We start from the raw sequence: 26,970 nt of genomic DNA, 5'->3' as shown, positions 1-26,970 counted from the left end.
ACAGCGGCCCACTTCTGCCTGGTGAAAGTAATTGCAATGCAGGGAACAATGGCGGGTTCTGCTCCATCCTTAATGATCAATAATGTTTCATCAAGTCACCCATAAGATACATGAGGTCATTCCAGGCCTGACACAACTGCTAACCCCCGCAGGTCCCCGCTGGCATGGTTAATAAATTTGAGCAATGCATGGACCATTCACTGAAAACATATATTTTTCTTGCTGGGGGAGGGGGGGAATGTCTACCCAAATCTAAGACTGTACATTAAGTTCCAATCTCATTTTTACGAACAAAACAAATCAGTAGCTCTACTAAGCAGTGAAGCACAAAGACCGAAAACAACCCAGCAAGCACTCACAGAGACAGATGTTGCCCTCAACCTATTACACTGACATTTACCTGAATGAGGTTGGCAGCTGGGTTCCTTCTTTTCTCGAAGTGTTTCTGGCGGTGCTGTTCTTGTACTTTTAATGCAAAACCTGAGCCAAGAATGCCCTGGAACAAAATACAAAAATAGTACTTAACATTTTTTTTCAAAAGGACTATTAAGTAAGACAAATATTAAAAAAAACAAACAAACCAACCCTAAAATGAGTCTGAGAAAAGACAAACACTGTGCAACCTGTTCGTAAAGATATTACTTATTAAAACAAATACTATTTACCTCTGTTATAACACCATTGGCAATGGCAAGTTTTGAGGCAAGACTGGCAACTTTTGCTCTTTAGCCATTTATGATTTCTTATGGTGTGGTAAGGGGTAGCACAATCATAAATAAAAACTGTAATTTTGAAAATGTTTTTTTTGTGTGGCCTTCTCCATGACACTTCTTTATGCTTAAGTTAGAGTAAAGGCTTGTGTCCATTTGGAATTAGGGGGCATGATGGAATTTAGAGGGTAGGAATTCTGGTTCTGGACAGAGGTGGGTTTAAAATCTGGGACAACTAACGTCATGCTACTGTGGACATGAGAGTTTTTCTAGCACTTTGATGATACTATGAAATTTTATATTTTCCCACTCTTGAAATGGTGGGGGCGTATTTAAAATCTGCCCCCGCTTAATTCTCCACAATGCTATAATTCTACACCTACCAAAGTAAAGTGAAAGGGGTTGGGGAGACAGCTAGCCACTCAGTTTTGAAGACAGAAAGGTTTCCACTTCGCCTGTTTATATAGTAAAGACAAGAGCGTGGGTTATTGCAAAGCACAGTCCTACTTCCCTGAGTTTTGATCTCACACGTGTAGCCCTCCTTACCTTTTTGGTTTTAGCTCACCTATTGAGATTTTGGGGTTAGTGAGGCAGGTTGTCTCTCCTATGTTTATATTAGTACTTTTGCCTGGTTAGCTTCTTTCTGCTTATCACTTGGAGCTGCCAAAATCCTGGCTCTTTGAAATGCCTCCGTCTTTTCAGTTTGCTTTGGTCTAACATCCATGGAATCGAGATGCTTTGTTTCAGCCTTGGGTTGGCTTTTGGGGCTTGTGAAATTCCATCTCTGGGCTTTGTCTGTAAGTCTCCACTTTATTGGCGTGGGACATGGAGCTCCCCTGCTTTCAAGTCTGTGGTTTTAGTTGCTTGCTATAAATTATTACCTTTTTATTAAACTTCAAGGAGTCTAACCCTTAGGCTAGAGATGGATGTCTTAGAAGCACTGAGTCAGTATTTGTTGTAGATAGGGAATGGTTGTTTTTCTTCTCTTTATATTTTTAAAGTAGGTCGAAGATGGTCTAGGCTACTGGGGCGGATGGTGGGGTTTTCATCGATAGGAGGTGTGAGATCTCGGCTGGACGACCACTAGGGGGAGATATTAATGGACTCTAGGTCACCTTTAACCTTCCTTCTTATCTTAGATGTCACAATTCTGAGTATATCTGTGACAAAAGCCAGATAATTAGTAATGCAATTATGTTTAAAATACAGTTCTTTGATAATACTGTTTGCTATTAGTAAGCAAGAATCAACTCCATTATTAATTAGGATGAATGACTGTACTGTGAAATGAGAAATTACGTCACAGGTTCTGTTTTCCATCCGTCTTTTTCCGTGACCGTCTCAGGCCATCCGAGATCTTCAATAGGTTGAGGCGGCATCAACCAAACTTTGTGCAAACATAAAAACCTGGTCTGTGTGATCTTGTTTGTCGATTTAAACAACATTTCCATCCATCTAGAGGTTATAAAAATGACCTCCCAACTCCAGTCATTTATAACTCCAAAATTTTGTCCTGCTATTTGAAATCACTTAGGAAAGATTTATTTTCCTTTCAATGTTGTTTTTCATGAAGTATAAACATGTTAAAGAATATAAAACATTAGCGTTTATATAACATGCTTGTTGTACGTATTGAGTGTGGGTACATTACGTACACAGCGTCTATAATCCACTCACAGAGCATAATTCAGATTTTGTAGACATTAAATTAACAGCAATAGCTACCATTTTGGGGGCACTTTTTATATGAAAATGAGGCTTAGAGTTAGATCCCTTCTGGAAAATAAAGATAGGCCCTACATAGCACAAAATCAGCATTTGCCAAACAAACTAAAATGTGCTAAAAATCATGCTGGCATTGCTTAGAAACATATATTAGTAGTTGGCAAATGTTTACTACATATCTCTTGCGCCAGACTGTACATTACAAAAGTTATTAAACCAGCCCTGTTCATTGTCTCATTATGGCTCCATTCCAATTTTCCTCCACCTCTTTAAGTGCACAGCTCCGTGAACCTAACTAGAAGCCTGCTAAAATAAAGTCCATTATGCTTTATATATTTAGCTCATGAGAGATATCTATGATATATACGTATATAATCCATGTACGATCCCTTCAAATACCCACATCAATATGATGAAAATTCTTAGAAACCGAGTTTGGTTTTAATTCATTGTCTAAGATCTTGTGACTCACATTTTTAGGTTTTATGTTTTAGTGCTCTGTTGAGAAGTGCTACATAAACAGTAAGTAGAGAGAAAATGTGTCTTGGTAAATATTTTAAATATTTTTCCCTTTTCGCCTCCTAGATTTAAGGAGCCCACTGTGCATCTGGCGCAGGCAGACGGACTGGATGGAGCGATACCTGCAGCGGGAAGGAAGGAGCATCTGAAAGGGGAGGCGAGGTCTGTCTGTGAGGACGATGGTGAGGAGTATAGTGCCTCTGCCTGTCCATTCCTCTGGGAGGCTCTGGGGCTCAAGGAAAGCCACCTCCCCAGAGAGTTAGGGAAGGGTGGCCTGTGTGCCTCAGTGATGTTCAGGAGAGTCCTTCTGCTTTGACGAAAGATGGGGAAAGGCTCTTTTTCTTGGTCCTTGCGTTTCTTGGGTGGGAGGAACCCCAAGCAGGGATGGCTCACGACTCACCTCTAACTTTCCTAGCAAAACGTGCTCATCTAAATCTTGATCACATAGCACTGTTGTGTGGGCAGGTACATAAGAAAAAATAGCATTTCCAGCCACCTAGTTTTTCCTTTTTTTAAGGGTATATATGGACCATTTGGTCTTTCATTCAATAAGTAAGAACTCAGCCCTTGATGGTGAGGTTGCAGTAAAACACCGTGGTAAAGTCAGTTTCTCTTGGCATTGTGAGGTAATGTTCCGTTCTGGGCGAGCAAGTTTTCCACACTTCCCACATATATTAATTTAATTTGTATATATGAACATTGTAATCACTTTATCGGGAAACATTCCCAAGAGCACCTAATAGATCTTTAACCTAATAGAATGACACAGTTTAACCTTCTTGTGATACCTCAGGGTTTCATTATGGGGACTGATATTTGGCTGTGCTGGTTGTAGCCAGCTTCTGGGAGGGGGTCGACCCTAACGCTAACTGGCTCCAGGTCCTTCCACACTTTGAACACTTGTGTCTGCTTGCCTCTTACAGATATTCCCCCCTCCTTTGTTGTTAGTCTTCTACCATCTCTTCCTGTTACAGTATTTGATCAGTCTACCTCTCTGCCTTTGTTATTTATAATCTTCAGAGAATTGTGAAACTATGTAGCTCAGCTTATCAGAATTTTCTCTAAATTAAGAACAGGTTATGATTTAGGTCTTAAGAGGCTCTCCCATGAGGACAGCACGCACACTGCTGTTGATTTTAATAGCCCAGAGGTTGCCTCCCTCTGTAGCTTTTCACTGGACCACAGAGGTTGTTTTATATGTGTTCTCAGGATAAGCATAAAAACAAAATCAGCAGGTATTTTGGTTAAAAAAAAAAAAGAAGAAGCTCAAGAATGTATTTTATTGCTCCTAAAAGTATTTTCATGTAGGGAATTTGATTATTGAATGACTCTCTGCTCTGAACTGGATTGTTGAGCTTGCCAGAGAAGTTGATTCTGGATAAGTGAGGTATTTTTTTTTTTTTACTCTCCCTGATTTTTCACTTCACAACAGGAAACAATATATCTAGATTCCTACAGAAAATGGAAGAAACACCTCATGAAAGCTTTCTTCGTGACAAGCATTTGACTTAATATTACCACATTGGTCTTCACATAATTTCTCTGGGTGCCATAATTCTATCTCTATCATAGACGCTGAAACACACCCAAGCTTAAACGGTATCCCTCCAAAATTCATATGTTGGACTCCTAATTCCCAGCATTTTAGAATGTGACCTTACTTGGAGATAAGGTCTTTACAGAAGTAATCAAGTTACAAGGAGGTCATTAGGATGGGCCCTAATATAGTATCCCCGGTGTCCTTATGAGAGGAAATTTGGACCTGGGCAGGTACAGAGGGAAGACAATGTGAAGACAGAGGGTGAAGACTGCCATCCATGAGCCAAGGGAATAAGTCTGGAATAGTTCCTTCTCTCATGGCCCTCAGAAGGAACCAGCCCTATCACCTCCTCGATTTTGGACTTCTTGACTCCAGAACTGTGAGATAACAGATTTTTGTTGTTTAAGCCACCCAGTCTGTGATACCTTTACAGCAGCCCTAGCAAATGAACACCGTCGCATTCGCAGTGTTTGTGCTGTAGTAGTATGTGGCTTTACATTCAAGCTAAGATCTAATGCTCACGTGAAAGACTGTATGCACAGTCTTCTCAGTGTCTTCTCCGTGGTCTTATATGGTCTGGGACAGAAGCAGCTGGTCAGTCCAGAGCTGAGCTCCCGCCATGGAAACAACATGGGCTTCCTCTGTGCTCATTCATGGACAGAGGAGGAGCCCTGTGAGGTAAAGGCTGGGGTGTGAAAATCCCTAGTCCCTTGGCTTCTTTTGAAGGGGTACTCTGGGGTCACTTGGGAGAGGCTGGGACACAACTCAGCGTCTGTCTGGAGCAAGACCGAGGCTATTGTTCCTTAAGCACGACTGAGGCCACTACTGTCACGCTCCTTTTATTGGCTCTCTTCCCCTGGGAGAGGTGGAGTGAACAACAGTGAAAGTCTGGGGATAGAGGCAAATCGTAATATTTTACCCACAGCCTGTAAAGAAACAGGAAGGTATAATGATCAGAAAGCAAACTTCATCTGTTAAGGAGAAAATAATCCGAAGCTTGGGAGACGATAAGTGTGCTCTTCATTCTGATAAGATGCAGAAGCTGTTCATTAGGAAAAATCAATGACGATGACAGAAAGAACAAATCATCTGACACATGGAAACCCATTCAGGTTGTCGGCTTCTCACTCAGATGGATCTGGAGAGGTAAAGGCTCCACTTGCCACACCCATCTCTTTAGCAGCGCACATTAGAAGCCAAAATGGAGAGATCAGTTTAAAAAGAAGATATCTGGGCGCCTGGGTGGCTCAGTGGGTTAAGCCTCTGCCTTCGGCTCAGGTCATGATCCCAGGGTCCTGGGATCGAGGCCCACATCGGGCTCTCTGCTCAGCAGGGAGTCTGCTTCCCTTCCTCTCTCTGCCTGCCTCTCTGCCTACTTGTGATCTCTCTCTCTCTCCATTTCAAATAAATAAATAAAATCTTTAAAAAAAAATAAAAAGAAGATATCTTTAAATCTTTACACATATTTTAAATGCATTAGTAGCACGCTGACCGAGAGGTGATGCCATCTGAATTATTACTTGGTCATAAAGACCCAGCAGGTATAGACCTCCCAGGTTGAGCATCTCCAAGGGAAGATCATATTTCATAAATTTTCCAACTAGACGTATGTGGAAGAGTCAACATGTTATCAATACAATTATATTTGTAAGCAATATAGATATGTTCCCGGGCATTCCAATTTGTGAAAGCTCACACTAATAAACCTCTAAGATTTAATTTAAGTTGCTTTATTTTTGCCAAGATACTCACGGCCGGAAGTGCAAAGAAAGAAATGCCAAGGAGCGCAAAGCCTGCAGAAAGCAATCTTCCCAGCCAAGTCAGGGGAGTTTTGTCTCCATAACCAATCGTTGTCAATGTAATCTAAAAACAAAATAAATAGAACGTGCAGCTTAAGTACTTGAGAGGAAAGTTAGGGCCCATGAACAGGAGGCAAAGCAACATTTCCGCTAAATCATTATTCAACAAGCCTTGTTGGCGCATTTTATTACTGTGCTTTAATTTTCCGTGACGCATAACAGAGCTTCTCTTTGTTTAAGGAAGGGAATAACCTACATACTTGTTCCTTCCTTATAACACAATTTTCCATCTTTTCTCAGTGCATTCAAAGAAAGGTTATTTAAATAAGTGGATAACCATCAGTGATACAGAAATGATAGCACCATGGATTTAGGACTGGATCAGTACACAAAACAATAACTTATGTTAATTGAGGCTGTCTATTTATTACCTTGGCAGGCATTTCCTGGAGGCCTGGCGTGTGCAAGGTACATGTTATGATTTGTAGTGGAACAAAAATGAGAGGTACACAGTTCTCGTCCCAAGATATTTACGGCACAAGAGGGGAGACACGTCAAACACAAATCATTAAAACACAAAATAGGGCAAGACAGGTATGATGATAGATGCATAAATAATTTGCTTTGGGGACTCAAAGAACAGATTGATCATCACCAGCTTGGGGGGTGCCAAGGAGGTTTTACTGGGGAGATGTTAGCAAACATAGGTTTTGAAGGAGAAGCAATATTTTGAGAGGCAGAAATGATAAAGAAGGCCATCTAGGGAGGGAAAAGAGGTGACCAGCAGCCCAGCAGTGAGGACAAATAGGGTAGGTTCCAGAAGGTGTAAGTTGCTCATTTGGGCCGGAGCATGGGGGGTCTGAAGAGGATGAGTGGAAGGGGAGATTAACTAGATATGTTATAGCTTAGATCAGGGAGTGTCTCTGAAAACTAATATTTGGATCACGTCTCTGCCATAATCAGACTGTTCCGGGACTCTTCCCATGCATCTTAAAACAAAGTCCTGTCTCCTCTCCAGGGCCCACAAGGTTCTGCATCACCTGGTACAACGGTGCGACAAGTGAATGGGGACGGTATGGGAGTGCAAAGTAAAGAGATGTGTTAGCAAGTTCAATAGAAATGCATTTTTTAATTCTCTGGGATGAAAGGGAAGACTAAGTCAACAAGGACTTAGACATTTCAAGGGGAAGATGGTTGAGCCATAAATAGAAATATGACAATGGGAAATGGAAGACTTTGAAGCAAAGACAGAGAGTTTGGTTTTGCAAATAAGTGTTTTTGAAATGTTAGCAGGACTCTGATCTAGAAATGTCGAGGAGGAAATTGAGATCGAGAGCGCAAGTCTTAAAAGAGAGAGATTGTGTTCGGCAGGAGATTTGAATTTTGGAATCAGGCACAGGATGATTGTTGAAGATTTGTGATTAAATGAGACTGCGAAGGCTGCAAAGGAGAGGTCCATGGACATCTCAGGAAACAGACATCGAAGGGATGGAAGGGAAAGGAAAGTCAGAGAAGAATAAATATTTTGAAAAGTAAGGGAACTAGAAATGGGTTATATAAATGGAAACTCAATGGAGAAGACAGAGTTTCATAAAGCGGATCCCTGGTATCACAGTCTCATAGAAAACCAAGACAATGAGGACTGAGAAACGATACTGGGTATGGAGACAGAAGGCTACTGATGTCTAAGAAAGTGGTTGCTTTGGTTTTGTTCTCCTACTGGACCTTTGACAGCAGGGTTACGTTTGAGAGGTAGAAATGATAGGAAGCAATGCTCCATGATGCTAGACCTTTTAGAAACTTCCAACTCAGCTTCTGAGCCCTCCCGAGGTTTTTCTTCTCCTCACTTCCATGGGTTTTCTCTTGATATCTTTGGTGGCTCCTCTTACGTGGCATCTCCCACACAAGTCAACCTCTGACTATTGGATTCTTAAGGTTTGGTTCTGAGTTTTTTCTTTCAAAAAATTCTGTTCTTCTCTCACTTTCTTTCCTCCTTTTTTTTTTTTTTTTAAACTTTCTTTCCTCTTCTATTCTCTCTTTCTTTCTCTCCTCCCCGCTGATTTTAGTGTTCTCATGAATGTAAATACCATTTTTATGGTGCACACCAAATTTATACCCCCAGGCCAGATTCTTCTGCGCTCCAGATTCACCTATGTGCAGTTGATATTTCTATCTGGATGGCACATAGTCATTTAAACTTAACACGTTTAAAACAGGGGTGCCTGGGTGGCTCAGTGGGTTAGAGCCTGTGCCTTTGGCTCAGGTCATGACCTCAGCATCCTGGAATCGAGCCCCGCATCTGGTTCTCTGCTCAGCAGGGAGCCTGCTTCCCTCTCACTCTCTGCCTGTCTCTCTGCCTACTTGTGATCTCTGTCAAATAAATAAATAAACTCTTAAAAAAATGTTTAAAGCAGAAAACTTATTCTTTCCAAACCTGTCATTCCCCCAAATGCATCCCCTCACAGCCTAATCGAGGGCACCACCATCCACCCAGATGCTCATGTCAGAAGCCTCAGTGCTTGTTTCCCTCACTCCCTCCCTGAGTCTATCAAGTCCCATGGGTTCTAACTCCCAAAGATACTGCCAAATCATCCCCTGCTCACTGTCTTCCCTGCCATGGTGACAGGCCAGGCTGCTGCAGCAATTTCTCAATTGCTCTCTCTGCTTTTGTTCTTGATTCATTCCCTCCAGTTCCTTCTCCCTATATCTGTGAGAGGAATTATTTTGTTACTCCTCTTTAAAAAGCCTTCAACAGCTACTCATCGAATAAACTCTAAGACCCTAACTATGGCCTACCTGATCTGGTCTCCACCTACCTCTCCAAGATCACTCTGATTTCACCCTTGCTCACTGTACTTTGACCACAATGTACTTTCAACTCCTCAAATAGGCCAGGTTATTTCTACCACAGGACCTTTGCATATCCTGTTTCTTCATCCAGAACTCTCTTCTCCCCACCCTTCCCAGAGCTCCTTCTCATTCTTCAAGTCTTATCCAAAATACTCCATCATCAGAGTGGTCTTCCCTACACACCCTGTCTATAACAGGGTCTTCAGCTACTTTCTATTTCAGCCCCTTGTTTCTTAATAGCACTTACTATAAGTGGTAGGTTTCTGTATATTTTTTTGGAGAGGGGTCCCTATTTCCTTTACCAGAAGGGTAACCATGTCCTTATTAACTCTCTAACATCTAGCATGATGCTTGCCACAAAGTAGGATGAACTCAATAAATGTTTAGTAAATAAATGAAGAATCCTTTCAAGAATGCTAGTAACAAATGGAGTGAGAAAGATCAGGCCAGAACTTCCAGAAACCTTGGACTTGAAGAAAGACTTTCTAGGATGTCTTTGTGCATATCTACAGAGAGAGTGAGTCTGAGCTGGGGAGGAAGAATGGTAGCTTCATTACAGGGTGAGGCAACCATGGAGGAAAGAAAATAGGATCAAGTGTACAACCAGAAGGGTTAGCTTTGGCAATGTGGAAGGACATGTCTTCCACCATGGAAGAAAGCTGTGGACACAGTATGCGTGAAGGGCAGCTTTGGAAGGCCTGAGTTGGTTCTCTTCTGTCTCAGTAAAGGTGAGGGTGGGGGGTTAGCTGTGGGGAATGAAAGACTTAGAGCTTCGGGTGGTGACCGTGTGAGAGAGTGTCTAGGACAAATCAGCAAGAGAACAGGGAAGGCTCATCCAAGGTTGGGGAAAGAGAATTTGTGAACCTAGTGGCCAACTTAATCACACATCACTAGCAGTATTAGGGGTGGGGGTCTCCAAGGAATTCCTTGAGATGGCAGAAAAAATATTCCTGGCTCAGTTTTGTTATAGGTTCTTAATCCTAAATATGTGGGAAACATTTTGATCTACACCTTTTCTGCAAAAACAGCTTAATCCTTTTCCAGCAGTTTAATCATAATAAACTGAAGGAGGTATTTCATGGTTTGGTCATAGCAATGATGGTATATTTCATGGTAAACTTTACATTCTAATAATGCAATAGTCTCCCCTTACCCATGAAGGATACATTCCAAAATCCCAACGGATGTTGAACCCTACATACACTGTTTTTTTCCTAAACACACATATAATAAGTTTAATACATAGACACAGTAAGAGATCAACAATAACTTATAATAAGAACAACGATAGCAATCTACTGTAATAAAAGCTATGTGACTGTGGTCTCTCTTGAAATACAATACTGCCCTCACGTTTCTTGTGATGTTATGATAAAATGCCTACGTGATGACGTGACATGAATGAGGCACGCGTGATGACATAGCGTTAGGCTACTATCACGTACCATGTACCATGTGCTTCCCAAGGTAACAGAAGGTAGGTAACAGAAACAGTGGAAGGAAAGACCATGGATAAGGGGGAGCTACCATGCATCTGAGTTATTCTCCTTGGCTCATCGCTCAGAGAGCGTTATTTGTTTGTTTGTTTGTTTAGTTTTTTTAAACCACCGCTTTTAAGTCGGAAGAATGAGACACAGCAAAATGACGATGTGCCCAGTGTTTCTTTCTGAGTAGAGAAGAATGCCTGCTCTCTCTCATTCTGAATTTAGAGTTGCCCTCCCTCTTACAGGCGTGCTTTGTCGGAGAGAAAGGAAGCCCGGGAACGCTGAGAGCTGCCTCTCTCCCTCCTTCTCTCTGCACGGGGTTCAGGCTGGCACACAGAGTCTGGGAGGGCTGGCGGCCAAGCCCAACAACTTCCTCCACTCCGATTTCAGAGTCTCTCAGGATGTTGCTCGGTTGAAAGCATAGAGGGCTTGAGAAGGATCCGGCAACAGGGTAGCAGTTTCATCTCAGTCCATGCTGGGGAGCAGGACTTTCCTTTGTCTCACGCCTGCTGGAAGCAGGTCCCGTTCTGTGGCTGCAAAGGGGGTAATTGGACTCCCTGAAGGGGACAGACGGCTAGTACCAGGGATGAAACTGACATTTCTAGGATGCACTTAGAATAAAACGATATGAGCCTTCTTTACGAATTCACACGGACCTTTCGGCTTGAATCAAGCCAGTGACTTCCTAAGCAATGACCGGCTGCATGCGATGAGACCTCCTCCGATGAGGCCGGCATAGATGTTCATTGGTTTTTCTGGACTTTTAGGTCAAGTTGTCCTTGAAATACCAGTGTGTCTCCTGGAACAGCACAACTACATTATGTTTCTTTTCTTTTCCTAGCCTCTGGAACGCCCTGCTAACGATTATCAGCTGGTTCTTTGTACCTAAACTGAGTAGCAGCTTTGGGCAGGCAGGGGGCTTATTCTGCCACACTTGTGCCAAACAATAAACCCAGTTCGTCTTTCAGAAATCCTGTGAAGCGTTCAGGGGCCGAACCTAGTAATGATGAGTTTCACTGGGATCCAAAGTCAGAGAAAGGTAGGCTCACACAGAAGTCCAAAGACACCAGCTCATCAGGGGAGCTCCTGGAACAGCAGCTTCTTTCAAAGAAACTTGAGAGGCTGCCAGTGTGATCTTCAGGGGCTGGAGGAAATCTACCATACTGGACGCAATTCCATTTTGGACCTACTTCCAGAGCTTAAAAGAGATATGCCTTTTGCACAGGTTAACCTGTGCTGAATAGATTAAATTTTAAAAATGTATATATGCATTTACTCATGTTTTTACATATGGATTATTGATTCTTACTCATTGACATTAGACTATGGTTTTACAATATTCTTGGAAAGTCTGTGAGGTTTTGATTTTACTTAGGAACATGAAAAGACAGATTAAAAAAATGTCAACTATCTCTTCCAGTGCAGTTATAGGGAGACGACTACTTTCTTTGAGTGAGAGGATGCCATTTAGTGCCACACTTTGTGACTGGAGGTGGAGACCAGCAGAGGCATTGTCAGGTGATAGCTGGACCAGATGGGTCAGGATCTGAGAGGGAACGGCTCCCTTCAGCCTCAGTCGACCTCAGGAACGCTGGTAGTTTGAGCTATCATTCCGTCAGGCCATTTACTTGAAGGTGATCTGGCAGATGGGAAAGGTTCAGATAAGTTTTTATCAAAATATTGCATGTACTCAGTGGCTGCCACGCAGGTGAGAAAATATATTTTCTGACTGTGGGTTGCAGATGTTGGTATAAATGTGTGTTTGTGTAGCAAAGGTGGACTCGGAGCCCTTAGTGTGTTTAGTAATCGAGAAGTCTTGTCTTGAGGAATAATACTGCAAAACACATGCAAATCTGGGCCCAAGATTTCTTGATTTTTCTTCCCTCTTCCTTTGTTTTCTTTTTGTGTGGGATGGCAGATGCTATGGTCAGATTATAATTTGGACACTGGGTAGACTGTAACTTTTTTTTTTCCTTCAATAAAAGAATTAATTCCAGACCGGTAGATATAAACCCATCCTTCTTCTCTTCAAGTAACAAATCGATATACATTTATTAGTCTAATTTTGAGAATACAATTATGACTACTACTTTACAACTAATTCATTCATGAGAACAAGTTAAGAACATACTATTTGTAGACTTCCAAAGCACAGTATAGTTTCCCTATAAGGCCGTGCTTCAGAGGATGATTCACATGAGGAGTCTGTCAACTGTCTCTTTCCCTCCCTTTCCCTTTTCCCCCACCCCTCCCCCCTTCTCCTCTCCTCTTCTCTTCTCTTCTTTCTCTGGGTTACTTCCTAAACACCTAGTTTCAGAGAGCGGGTAGCCTAGAACCTGTGCAGGAATTTGTTCATCGTAAATTCGTAGACGAGAAAGGTTTTGAGTGGGCAAATAGCAGACTCGTAGGGGTGGCCTCAGATCCTGTGGGTGCTGCTGTGGCAGGCAGGGTAACAGGATTCTCTGTTGTTCTTCCAGGCTCGTTGTCAGATACGTAACAACAGCAGTGACTAACATTTGTTCAGTGCCCGATCTAGGCCCTCCATATCCTTATCTCGTTTACTACCCATAGCAACTTTGTGTTTGGGTAATGCTGTTTTCTCAGTTTTATAGAGATAGTAAATGATTCGCTGAATACCGCACCTCTGCTAAATCCCGATGATGGGGCTGGAAGCCAAGTTTCCTGACTTTAATTCTTTCTGTTCTTTTCCATCCAGTGTGTGCTCAATGTTTATGGACTCAAATCAAGTAAAAGTATTCAGCACCATGTGTTTACTAATGCCACCATGTGGCATTTACTAATGGAACAGACATCTTAGGAAAGTCTTCCCACCGATATATTTCACATACCCGTGCCATCCAGGCGGACACACCATACAGAGGCTCACAGCAACTAAGATGTTTTGGTGGGTAGGAGCTTGTGCATGTGTGTCTCAGTTTTTGCTCGGTACTTAACAATGTTCGTGAATAGTTAGGGTTGGTGTGGTGATGATGTCTTGGCCAAATAAAGCTTTGATACCATCAGACAATGTTTTGGTAGTGAGAAATAATTGTTAACTTTTATTTAACGTGCCAACGCGGAGTCAGAAAACAACAGCTTATCAAAGTTGCAGAAAATATTTTGTACTGGTGAGCTCAGTGGAAGGAGGGTTGATTCTCAGTGCTATGAGACACAAGGGTATTTTTTTTTTCTTTTTAAGATTTTATTTATTTATTTGACAGAGAGAGAGAGAGAGAGATCACAAGCAGGCAGAGAGGCAGGCAGAGAGAGAAGGGGAAGCAGACTCCCTGCTGAGCAGAGAGCCCGATGTGGGGCTCGATCCCAGGACCCTGAGATCATGACCTGAGCCGAAGGCAGAGGCTTAACCCACTGAACCACCCAGGCGCCCTGACACAAGGGTATATTTGTTCATTTCACAAACTGACACCACTTCTTGTTCTTAGATTTTTGCAGGAGGATGAAACTCATGACATCTATTTGGGCTCTACAACCCGCTGAGTGCACCATACACTACACTATCCATAGAGCCTTCTGTATTATTTGCTTTGAGAAAGGCTGGAAGATTTTCAGCATGAATTCTAGGACTAACTGGCTTATATCTAATTCTTCTACATGCCTGAAGTAATCAAGTCAAACACAGGGTCCCAGGTGGAGGCTGTCGTCAGATGCTGACTCAAGAATGCTTATACGATTTGCTGTTGTGTGCTTCTTAAGAAACAAGCCACCCCATCTCACTGTCTTCATCACAGAAATAGCAGTAAGTAGAGAACAAACTGGCCTTCAAGAACAGATCATTATCAGGCAATATTACTTCAGGAAGACCGGATCTTAAGTTATTTCAGAATAAATCTAAGGCAAATCAAAAGGAGAAAAATAGTAATAGGGAAGAAGGAGAGAATAATAGGAAATAACTCCAGGGAGACTTGTTCTTAAATTATTTCAGAATAAATCTGAAGCAACCAAAAAGGAGGAAAATATAATAGGAAGTAACATCAAATGGAGCTCTGCCCAACAAATGAAGATCCTCTTTTCCTGTAGCTGCCAGGGCTTCAGCCACGAGTTGTTTCCCCTTGACCTTCTTCTACTTCTGTCACGAACGTCCCTTCAGAACCCAGAACATCTTTTCATTCTAATCCCCAATTCCCAAGTCCCTTTTGTGTGTAAGCTGTGAGTCTTCCATGAAGTAAAGAGCCCTTTGTTCCTTCTGTTACAAAGGTGCTTCCATCTAACATCCATAACGAAATGTTTTTGCCAACAGTGGCTACCATCTTTGATTGGGCACTGGCTGTGGTCTTAGTACCAGGCCCTTAATACTGATTATTCCACTTATTTAACAAACTAGGTGGTACAGAATTGTCTTCAGGGATCAGAGCTGTTTGAATTGTTACTGGCTTTTGATAGTGCGGATCACACATGAATCCCTCCCAAAGTGGGTTTTGGGGATAGTCCTCGATATTTTCTTAACAAAAGGATATTAATAATTAACGATTCAGAATTCACTGAAATATTGTACCCACAAGCCACAAACTGCATTTTGATACTTAATGTCAATAATTTGGGCTTTCTTTTTTTTTTTTTTTAAAGATTTTTTATTTATTTGACAGAGAGAAGAGAGATCACAAGTAGGCAGAGAGGCAGAGAGGCAGCCACTCAGGTGCCCCAATAATTTGGGCTTTCTTAATGAAGAGAATCTCCTATTTTTTTTTTTTTTTTGAACTGAAGTCCAACACTTAGAAACACTAGTTCACGGTGCTTTCATTTCTCTGTTAATTCTGGGTACTTCCATAGTTAGCAAGGTGTCCATTATGTGCAACATGGGCAATTTTAACTAGAAAGTATCCAGCCACATATTTTACTAAGGTCTTGAACAATATATAATAAAAGGTATGATGTTCTAAATTTATTTTATTTCATATTGGAGACCCAGTATATGTTCTTCTTATAAGGAATAGAAATAGGGGTGCCTGGGTGGCTCAGTCAGTCAAACCTCTGCCTTCAGCTCAGGTCATGATCCCAGGGTCCTGGGATGGAGCCCTGCTTCCAGCTCCCTGCCCAGCGGGGAGCCTGCTTCTCCCTCTCCCTCTGCCTGCATCTCTCTCTCCCTCTGCCTGCCAGCTCCCCCTGTTTGTGTTCTCTCTCTGTGAAATAAATAAATAAAATCTTAAAAAAGATAGAGATAATAAGCACTTTTGTTTGTTTTTTTGTATATTTTTAGGCTTCAGACAATTTCATTAATGACTCAGTTAATATCAACAAACCCACTGTGGACCAACAGGCCTTTTCCTAGAAGCTTGACATCTTAGAAGATTATTCAAGACCAGATTTTTAAAAAAATTTAAATGTTGAAATAATTAGGCCATTCAAAGAACCCGTTAAGTACAGGTTAAGCTTCAGTCAGAATATCACTACTGAAAATGGCAATCAATGAAAATATGTTACTTCCCCTCTGAAAGTCAAAGATATGACCTTTGAAACCTGTTACGTGGGTTATTCTGGCAAAAGAAATAAGCCTGTGACTAAGTGAGCAGTACATTAAGAGTTTCCCACACACTGTTTTACATACAATATAGCAATTCTGATTAGTAATAAGGACAAAAGGAAGACTATTGGAAAGAAGGATAAAGAGCTGCCAGGATGAACTCACCAAGGACTGCATCTCAATGGTACAGGTGCACCTGAATGTTGCAAGCATTTAAGTATGTCAGAATTATCAAGGAAAAACAGAAACTAAACTTAAATTCAAATTGTTCCTTTGAAGCCTGGGATAATGAACTGTCTTCCCCTTGCTGGCTAGAAAAGCCTCCTGTTTTCTGTTTACACAATTTATCACACAATGAGTCACAGATTTTCACTTGCATTCTACATATAAAAGGTATTTCAAGAATGTCACACGACTGCTCTCTTTCAGGTTTTCCTCCTTCCTCCTTTCAAAATGTCCATTAATGCTTGTGGGGTAGGAGGAAGGAGCTGGGAACCAAATTAATACACCACTAGATTGCTTTGTTCCTAATGACACAATCTTGAAGACACTGACTCTGATAATTTAAGAAAAAAATCCTAACCTTCAGGTGAAGCTATTTCTGATTCTTATTCATTTTACTGCTGCTGTGTGGCCAATAAATATACCAAGTTCTGTTCAATACAAGCCCTGACAAGTTTTCTTTGTCCTTGACAAAGGTTCTAGTTCCCACTGATGCACTTTTGATGAGTAACAGAACAATGCAAGAATTGGAAACTTAACTCTATGTTCCACGAAGTGAACAACCAACTTATAAATATATATATTTACTTTTTAAGTAGGCTCCATGCCCAGTGTAAAGCCCAATGTGGGGCTTGAACTCATAACCTTGAGATCAGATCGGAGCTGAAATAAAGAGTCAGACACTTAACCTACTGAGCCACCTAGGTGCCCCCCCAACTTATAAATATTTTGCCCACAGTTTAGGTAAAGGATGTATTTTAATTTTGGTGACAACCTATCACTCAAGAAATATTACTGATGATTTATTAGAGAACTTAATTTTGTTGGGCCAAAGAGATGGGAAGCTATTTAGACAATTATAAATGCTGTATGTTTTCACAAAACACCCTTTTGGAATGCTTTAAGGAATAAAATAGAAAGAAACAGAGTTCATATATTACAGAAAGCATTCTCTTATCTTATTAGGGCCCATGTTTCAATGACTGTTTTATAAATTCTTTACAATGCAGACAAGATTTTTGCTTTAGTGGAAAACTATGCCTTGCTTGGAGCACACCTTTCCAGGTTATCAACTTCTGACTTTATGGGGCTCTGCATTTTTCATGGCTTTTGAGCTATTTTGCAGCTCTGTAAGTTGTAGATAACTGGGAGCATTGCAAAATAATTCTTGTCTATAGACATGTAAATAAATTCTGTCTAGGGAGGTTTAATTGACTTCCCTCTCACACCACGAAGAAGCCAGCTTTACCTGTATTTGAATTCATTTCAATATTTTTGATCTTTATACGTTTCTGTTTTTTGGACAGTCCTTTGAACTGGATGTAATGTTGTACTAGCTTCCTCATTAATAATAACAAATTTTAAAAAAGGAGTTAAAATCTTTAGCGGGTCTGTATGAAGTCATGATTTTTATATCTGTTTGGCAAATGATCCTTTAATAACAATTTAAATGAAAAGCACGCTTTTGAGTGGAAAAATTTGAAACTAAGTGTCTATGATCTCTGACCTCAAAGATGGTTATCAGTTTTCTCTTTTTCACTTCTTGTTCCATAATTTTACTTTAACTTCCATTCAGCGACTATTCCTTTTTTTTTTAAACCTCAGAAAAAACTTTTTTGATGAGTGGTAAACGGATGCAAAATTGGTCATTTAGAATCTGTGCTCCACAAAGACAAACAAACAACCCTATCAAGATTTTAATCACAGTTTAAAAAAACAATGTACCCTTATTTTGGCAACAATCTAGCACTCAAGAAATACTTCTGATGATTTATAAGAGAACTTAATTTTGTTGAGCCATAGAGACGGGAAAACTCTTTAGACAATTTTAGTCAGTGCTGTATATTTTCACATAACTCTCTTTTGGAAGTTAATGTTTTTTATGAGACCTTTCATAAATGATTCATAGAAATCATTACACTGTATTCAAAGGAGACATTTCACAACATCCAAAAAATAAAAACAGATTTTTATACTTACTGTGCCCCACCAGAGAGCATCTGCATATGTAGAAAACTCTTTATTGGCATCCTTTTCCACAAGATAGACAAGGAAAGATGAAAAAATAAGAACCAAAAATCCTATGTACCAAGCTGTGATTAATTCCTAGATATAAAAGGAATGAAAGACTGTTAGAGGTTAAAAAAAAAAAAAAAAAACTGTGAAAAAGGAAAAAAACTATGTATTCATTTTATTACTTTTTGGATATTTATTATATATATATTACTTTTTTATTCAGAGGATGTCTCAGGGAACAGAACAACTTCCTCAGCTTTTTTTTATGGTTGCACAGTATTCTTTTTTTTGGTTGCACAGTGTTCTAAAGACATGGGTTTACTATAATTTATTGGAGGCTTGAGGACTTGAAAAACATTATTTTTTATTTGAGTAACATAGACACACAATGTTACATCAGTTTCAGGTGATTCCACATCTCTGTAGGTGATGCTGTGCTCACAAGTGTAAATACCTTCTGTCACCACACAACACTGCTATAGTATCACTGAGTATCCCTCTACCCAGCCTTTGATTCCTGTGACTTAGTCCTTCCATAACTGCAACCTTGTCTCTCCCTCTCCCTTTCACCTATTTTGCCCCTTCTCCTAATTCCCCTCCCTCTGGGACCCGTATGATGACTTTTAAATAATCCATTATACATTGTGCTTTAACCAGCTTCTGAAATGACTAAGTTTGCTTGATGGGTTCATTACATATTCCACAGCAATCAACGAAAAAGTTTCCAAAGGCTTGTTCTATAATTTAGAAAGCAAATCTTACCTTGCTGTGAGCATAAACCACTGAACCTAGTAATTTCCAAGTGCCTCCCCTTCGGTCCATGCGCACCATGCGGAGGATCTGTAGGAAACGGAGACTTCTGAGTGCGGACGTGGCAAAAATATTACCCTGAGTTTTTGCAGAAACAACTGCTATTGAAGCGATAAGAACAATGGTATCTGAAAGAAACAGGTTGAAATAGCCATAAGTAGCCGGACATGGAAGTTTTTTTGCTCAAAATAGTGTTTCAGAAAGGTTCCCTTGGACCACTTTGTGGTACAAACAAACAGATCTTGAGCCCCAGCCTGGAACAGAGGTACTGAGGCTCCGGGCCACCTGAAGAGTGATGAAGCAGAAAACGGGATTCACGTATTGCTTTGGTTCTGACCCTCTGGCTAGTCGATGCTTTATCTATGCAACTGTGAACCATTTGCTACAGAAGCTTGGAAGAACTAGATGGACAGTGGCCTTTGGAAAATTCGGTGTTCCAGGGAGCACCAGGGCCATTTGGGCTCGGTTTCATGAGCATTGCCGTCCTCAGCATCCCCCTGCTGAACGCCACAGAGGCATCCTAGCCGGTGTGGCTACAGAAGTGTTGTTTGGTATAATCACATTTCTTGCTTTCTTGCCAAAGAAGCTTGGAACTCCTTTCTGCCAAAAATTCCCTTGTGTTGTGGAGTCTGCGACTTCACATACTGTCTAACAAAGGCCTCAGCTGAGTTGGATACTCTAAGCTCTCTTTATACCTGGCCGGTCAATAATGTGTAAGTTTGGTACACAAATAATAGCACATTTGTTACAATAGAGTATTAATTATACTCACTTTGCATTGCACTGTAATGGATATTTGATGTCTGACATACTGACATCTGACTTATTTGCCATATCGAAATATGACAAATTGACAGATAAATTGACTTACTTAGACATATTGAAAACTATCTGTTCTTTTGTAAGCTAAGAAAAAGAACCAGAGCGGCCAATGAAGGTATAGAAAAGATAAAAGGGGCCTTAATTGCTCCAAGGGCAAATATCTGAGTGAAGGGAAGAAGACTTTGAAGTGGGAGAAGTGAAGTAGGGATGAATGGCCTCCTATGGCAATTTTAAAAGAAGTTAACTTGGCCTTAACATCCTCAAATAAAATTTCTCTCCTGCTGCAAGCGGGCTGCGCATGACTGGGCATCCACACTCCAGAGAGGAGTTCTACTTCAAGGGCACTGGGTTTATAATTTTTCTGTGATCCTCAGGATTAACTGCCGTACGAATGGGTATTTGTCATCCAGCTCGGCCCTTCTCCCTGGACTGAGAGAAGGCTGGTCTCCGGGGGTGGACGGGGCAGATAATTGAATGGCTCTTCTGGTGCCCCTTTTGGGTCAGGACTTGGAATGTTTGGCGGTACAAGGGTCAGCTGAAGGGCTTTAACCACTTTGTGGGTAGGTACACAGAGAGCCACAAGCACATCCTTGAGTAACAGCTCTCTGCAGCTGTTGGAAATGAGAAGGAATTAAATGTGTTGACCCAGACACCAAAGACATATTTTAAGTGAATAAAAAGACAGTTGCAAAGCTCTATGTGCAATATGATCTTATTTTATTTTATTTTATTTTTTGATCTTATTTTAATAAAAAATAATGACCAGGAAAATCATGTGAGAATATATACAGATTATTACCACTAATTCTCTCTAGAGGTAGAGAGAGTGGGGTGAGTATGTGGGTAAAGGGACTTTTACTAAGTTACTAATTTCTGTACTATGACATTTTATAACAATGAAAATGTCTTTTGAAATTAAAAAAAAAAAAACTTTAGAGAAGAGTTAAGTATGAAATGTCTCTTGGTTTGCATCATTTGGAGGGATTTATTCCCGACTCAAGTAGTTTACAGACAAAGAGACATTTCTTATATGGTCCTGCTAGATATGTATTTGCTTTTATTTCTCACTGTAATCCTGCTTTATTACAAGTGTACAAAGGAAAGAAAAAGGAACAATCCTCCATTAACTATGTTAAAATATTTGAGATAGGAGAAGTAAGCAAATGACTGATAGGGATGCAGAAAATACAGCACTTAAAACTTACTGGCGTGCCTGGCACTTTCTTTAGTTCTGTCTTTTTTATGAATGTTAATTATTTCATCCTTATAACAACTGTGTTACTTAGGTCTTCTACAGATCCCATTTTACAGATGAGAAAAGGGAGGCGCAAAAAGCACATACTGTATTAATGTGAAAGAATCAGCCACCATGCTGTTAGACTGCAGTACAAAATGTACGAAGCTATGAAGTTCGTTCATTAGAGAAAACTGAGACAAAGTAAAAGCAACACTGCCTGTTTGAGACAATTTAAAAAATTACGCACACTGTGAATCATAATCTAAGCGTCTGAAGTCACAAAATAGGCAAAGGTAACTACAGATGTGCTTTAACACCCTCATTGTAATTCAGATCAGACGAGAAAGTTGGGAGTTTGAGAAAATGAAATCACAGATGAGCGACCAAATGGCAAATGATGAATGCAGTCACAAAAATGTTTCTGGTTAGATTTCAGTCCTCCACTGAATTTCGCTGTCAGTACCAGCTAGAATATTTCCCAGGCTAATATTTTAGAGGTTATGACTACTCTTTTGTTTTTATATATGTATTTATTATTTTTGTAGTCCGTTATAGAACAGAGGCTCTTAAGGTTGGATAGTTGTATCCCAAGTACCTCGAAGAGTGCCTGAAACATGGTAAGCACTCAATAAATATTTATAGAATGGATTTGGATTAAACACTCAAGGTAGTGTGAGCTTTGTTCTCTGACCATACCAGTGTCTTAATAACTAGAATAAGAATCTGAAATACTCTTGGGATGCCTGGGTGGCTCAGTCGGTTGAGCAGCTGCCTTTGGCTCACATCATGATCCTAGGGTCCTGGGATCAAGCAAGCCCTGCCTGTATCAGGCTCCCTGCTCAGCGGAGAGCCTGCTTCTCCTTCTCCCTCTGCCTGCTGTTCTGCCTACTTGTGCTCTCTATCTTCCTATCAAATAAATAAATAAAATCTTAAAAAAAAAAAGAATCTGAAATACTCTTAATCAAAGGATCACTTCAATATTCCATCTTGAATTCTACTGAAACATAATAATTCATAGCTATCATCCATTAAAGTGCATAAATATCACTAAGATTTCCTTTTTATAAAATTAGCTAGGGGCAGTCTTCAAAGACTCCTGCGCTTCCTTCCTCCCAACGATGCGCCGAATAAACTCTTGCACGTGGAGTAATTCCCTGTGAAGGAAATCCAGAAACCATCTGAGGGACTCCTAAGCATCTGGCAGATAAGAAAATACCCACATTGAAATGGGTAGGAAAGGCTGAGACATAATTTTGCCTTAAACCTCACCTGTAGCATAGTGTCCTACAAATGGGAGGTAACTCCCACATCCCAGCTTCTCCCTGAGAGGCTAAGGGTTTGGACCCCATATCTAGCCTCCTAACTTTAAGACTCCCACTTGAGGGACAAGCTTTCCAAACAGCTTGTTCTGAAAGCCAATGGGGATTGCATCTACAAGATCCACCAGACTATATAGCAAACAAAGAAGCAGTTCTTAATGGGTGTGAGCACCGCTGTGGCTACCACTCGAGGGCTCAGTGCAGAAGGAAAGGGAAGAAATGCCCATCTTAGTCTTTCTCTCAAAGGATTATATTTGCATACTTAGAAGTTTTTATTTAAATTCCAGTTAAAATACAGTGTAATATTAGTTTCAGGTGTACAATATACTGATTCAACACTGCCATGTATCACCCTGTGATCATCACAAGTGCCCTCCTTCATCCCCATCACCCATTTTACCACATATGACAACCCCATAGCTAACATCAGTCAATGATAAAAAATAAAAGTTTTCTTTCTAAAATAAGGAGTAAGATATGGATGCCCACTCTTGCTACTTTTATTCAGCATAGTATCTAAAGTCCTAGCCAGAGCAATTAAGCAAGAAAAAGAAATAAAAGGCATCCAAATTGGAAAGGAAGAAGTAAAACCATCACTATTTGCAGATGACATATTATATACAGAAAACTCTAAAGATTCCATCAAAACATTATTGGAACTAATAAATGAACTAAGTAAAGTTGTGGCACACAAAATCAATATACAAAAATAAGTTGTGTTTCTATACACTAACAATGATCTCTGAAAAAGACAAATAAAAAAAATCCTCTTTACTATAGCATCAAAAAGAATAAAATTCTTAGGAATAAATTTAACCAAGGGGGTGAAAAATCTGTTTGGTGGACAACTATAAGACACTGATGAAAGAGACAAAAATAAGTGAAAAATAAGCTTATGGACTGGAAGAATATTGTTAAAATGTCTACACTACTCAAAGCAATGTACAGGTTCAGTGCAAACTCTATCAAAATTCCAACGGCATTCTCCACAGAAATAGAACAAACTGTTCCAAAATTCATATAGAACCACAAAAGACACCAAATAGCCAAAGCAATCTTGAGAAAAAAAGAACAAGCTGGAGGCATCAGGCTCCTTGATTTCAAACTATATTACAAAGCTATAATAATCAAACCTGCATGGTATTATCATAAAATAGACACATAGATCAATGGAACAGAATAGAAAGCCTAGAAATAAACCCATGCATACATGATCAATTAATGACAAATGAGCCAGAAATATACAATGGGGAAAAGATAATCTCATCAATAAATGTGTTGGGAAAACTGGATAGCTACATACAAAAGAATGAAACTGGACCACTGTCTTATACCATACACAAAAATCAACTAAAGATGTAAGTGTAATACCTGACTCCATGAAAGTCCTAGAAGGAAACAGAGAGAGTAAGTTCCTTGACATTGATCTTGACAGTGGTTTTTTTGGATTTGAAACCAAAAACAAAGTCAACAAAAGCAAAAATGAACAAGTGGGACCACCTCAAACCAAAAAGCTTCTGTATAGAAAAGGAAAGCAGCAGCAGCAAAATGGAAAGGCAATGTACCATAGGAGAAAATATTTGCAAATTGCTAATCTGATAAGGAGCTAATATTCAAAATATATAAGTAATTCATACAACTAAATAGTAAAATAACAAATAACTCAATTTAAAAAATGGGCAGAGGAAATGAATAGATCTTATTCCGAACAAGACCCACAAATGGTCAACAGATATGAAAAGGAGCGCAACATCACTAATCATGAGATAATGCAAATCAAAACCATAGTGAGATACTACTTCACCCCTGTGAGAATAACTACTATAAAAAAGAAAAGACATAACAAATGCTGGTGAGGAGGTAAAGGAAAGGGAATCCTTGGGCCCTGCTGTGGGAATGTACATTGGTATGTTCATTATGGAAAACAGTATAGAGGGTCCTCAAAATATTAAAAATAGTGGAATATTTTTCAGCCATGAGAAAGAAGAGAATTGTAATGTTTTCAACAACATGGATGAACCTTGAGGGTATCATGTTAATTAAAATGAGCCAGACAGAGAAAGAAAAATACTGTATATCACTTATGTGTGTAATCTAAAAAAGTTGAACTCAGGGGTGTCTGGGTGGCTCAGTGGATTAAAGCCTCTGCCTTTGGCTCAGGTCATAATCCCAGGGTCCTGGGATCAAGCCCCAACATAGGGCTATCTGCTCAGCAGGGAGCCTGCTTCCTCCTCTCTTTCTGCCTACTTGTGAACTCTGTCTGTCAAATTAAAAAAAAAAAATCTTTAAAAAAGTTGAACTCATAAAAACAGAGACTACATCACTTCTGTGTGAAATATAAAAAAGTTGACTCCTAGAAACAGAGACTAAACTATGATTAGCAGGAGCTGTGGGGTGGGAGAAATTGGGGATGCTGGTCAAAGATTATAAGCTTCCAGTAATAGGATGAATAAGTTCTGGGGATCTAATGTACAGGATGGTGGTTATAATTAATGATACTGTATTATATACTGGGAAGTTGCCAAGAGACTATATCTTAAATGTAGAAATGGTAATTGTGTGATGTGATGGAGGCGTTAGCTAATGATCAGTTGCAATACACAAATGTATCAAATCAATATGTTGTACACCTTAAATTGTTATATGTCAACTGTACCTCAATAAGGCTGGAGAAAAACTGGGCAGAGTAACTTAAGCTGTGCAATTAATCATCTAAAATGTTTTTTTAAAGAGGGGAGCCTTGTCTTAAGTGCATGTACCACATTTTAGTATAAATACTAAAGTATTTAGTATAAAGTATTTAGTATTTAGTATAAATACTAACTATAGTTTCTATAGAAACTATAGACAACCCTCAAAAATTATTGGCTTCATATTCGCTTATTTATCCATTCATGCATTAAGCAGTTAATTGAATGTCAAATATTATATTAGATGTTTGCATTAGAAATGAATATGCATTAATCCACTAGATCATCAACCTGTCACAAATACATATTAAATCTCTACCATGTACCAGGCATAGTGCTAAATACCTTACATATATCAGTGGGGATGATTTTGCCTCCCAGGGGACATCCAGCCATGTCTGGAGACACATTTGGTTGTCTTAATTGGAAAGGGGATTACTATTGGCATCTAGTGGTAAAGGTTGCTGCAAAACATCCTACAATGCCCACAATAGTTTCCAGAGAAAAGAATTACCTACTCCAAATGTCTATAGTGCCACCCTGGGAAACCCCAATGTACATAACTTTACTCCTATGAGCTAGAAAATATTAGGACCATCTGCTTCTTGCAAACAAAGAGCTAAGATGTGCAGTGATCAACTAGTCAAGGCCCAATATCCCAAGTGGCTGAGCTGGTCATTTCTTGGCTCCAAAGTTGTGCCCTCAAAAGTAATGGTATACCATTCCTTGGACGAGGAAAATCCAGGGTGACGGTGGGTGGAGTGGGATAGGAAGAAGAGGGTGGGCTGTGAGAGCAAATGGATAATAAAGCAGGAATAAATTGTTATCGCATGAAGCATTCAGGAGACAGCAGAATGCAGAAAGAAAATGATACTAAAAACAGATGGTACTTTTATGGATACATCGAGAGAAAATGGGCTAGAGAAAGAAATAGAACTGTTAATAAACAAGGGGGAGCTCTAAATTGCATGGAAAAAAGGCACATAATCCTGAGCTCTTAAAATCTACTTCTCCCAAAGGAAACAAATGTGAACAAGTTGGGAAGTAGTGAAGATAGTTATTGGTTACTAGCAGCCCCTTAGAAATGTGAAATAAAGGAATATGGTTCTAGGAAGAAGGTTCACATACTTAGTGAATCACTTAGAATGATTTATGGATGAATTCTTGAGATTTGAGGAGACTGCAAAGATTTTAATGAAGTAAATATTGTATAATGATAATTTAAGACACGTAGGGACCGTAGAAGGGTATATTGTTAGACTCCACAGTATTATTTAGTCAGCAAAATCGATATAAATTGATCACCTTGCACTTTGTGTAAAAGGGATTAGTCACTGAAATACTGAAAATCCCTCATTATAAGGCGGATTCATATCTGAGGCTACCCTAACATGGACCCAAAGATTGGGTTAAAGCAAGATCAACCACGTGATCTAGCTCCATCAGCTAGATGAAGCCAGAGAGTATAATGCTAAGTGAAATCAGTCAGAGAAAGACAAATACCATTCGATTTCACTCCCATGTGAAATTTAAGAAGCAAAACAAATGAGCAAAGGACAAAAGAGAGAGACAGAGACACAGAGAGAGAGACAGACAGATAAACCAGGACACAGATTCTTAACTATAGAGAACAAATTGATGGTTACCAGAGTGAGGTGGGTGGGGGCAAAGGGGAAATAGATGAGATTAAGAAGTGCACTTGTGGGGCGCCTGGGTGGCTCAGTGGGTTAAAGCCTCTGCCTTCGGCT

At 40.0% G+C, this 26,970-nt stretch overlaps 1 protein-coding gene across 2 annotated transcripts in view; it reads right to left on the bottom strand.

Moving 5' to 3' along the window:
- KCNQ5 (potassium voltage-gated channel subfamily Q member 5) overlaps positions 1-26,970 on the bottom strand; it is a 532,023-nt gene that overhangs the window by 85,713 nt on the left and 419,340 nt on the right. For both annotated transcript variants that reach the window (XM_044254576.1, XM_044254585.1), the window contains exons 4-7: positions 19,107-19,282; positions 18,309-18,434; positions 6,247-6,357; positions 401-496 (exon numbers count right to left, since the gene is read on the bottom strand). In XM_044254576.1, the coding sequence (XP_044110511.1) occupies positions 401-496; positions 6,247-6,357; positions 18,309-18,434; positions 19,107-19,282 (509 nt within the window). The remainder of the gene's footprint in view (positions 1-400; positions 497-6,246; positions 6,358-18,308; positions 18,435-19,106; positions 19,283-26,970) is intronic.

This window comes from Neovison vison, chromosome 1 (assembly GCF_020171115.1).
Source record: "Neovison vison isolate M4711 chromosome 1, ASM_NN_V1, whole genome shotgun sequence".
Lineage (NCBI taxonomy): Eukaryota > Metazoa > Chordata > Mammalia > Carnivora > Mustelidae > Neogale > Neogale vison.
The sequence above is the reverse complement of the archived record's forward strand: the minus strand, read 5'-3'. Positions and strand labels throughout refer to the sequence as shown.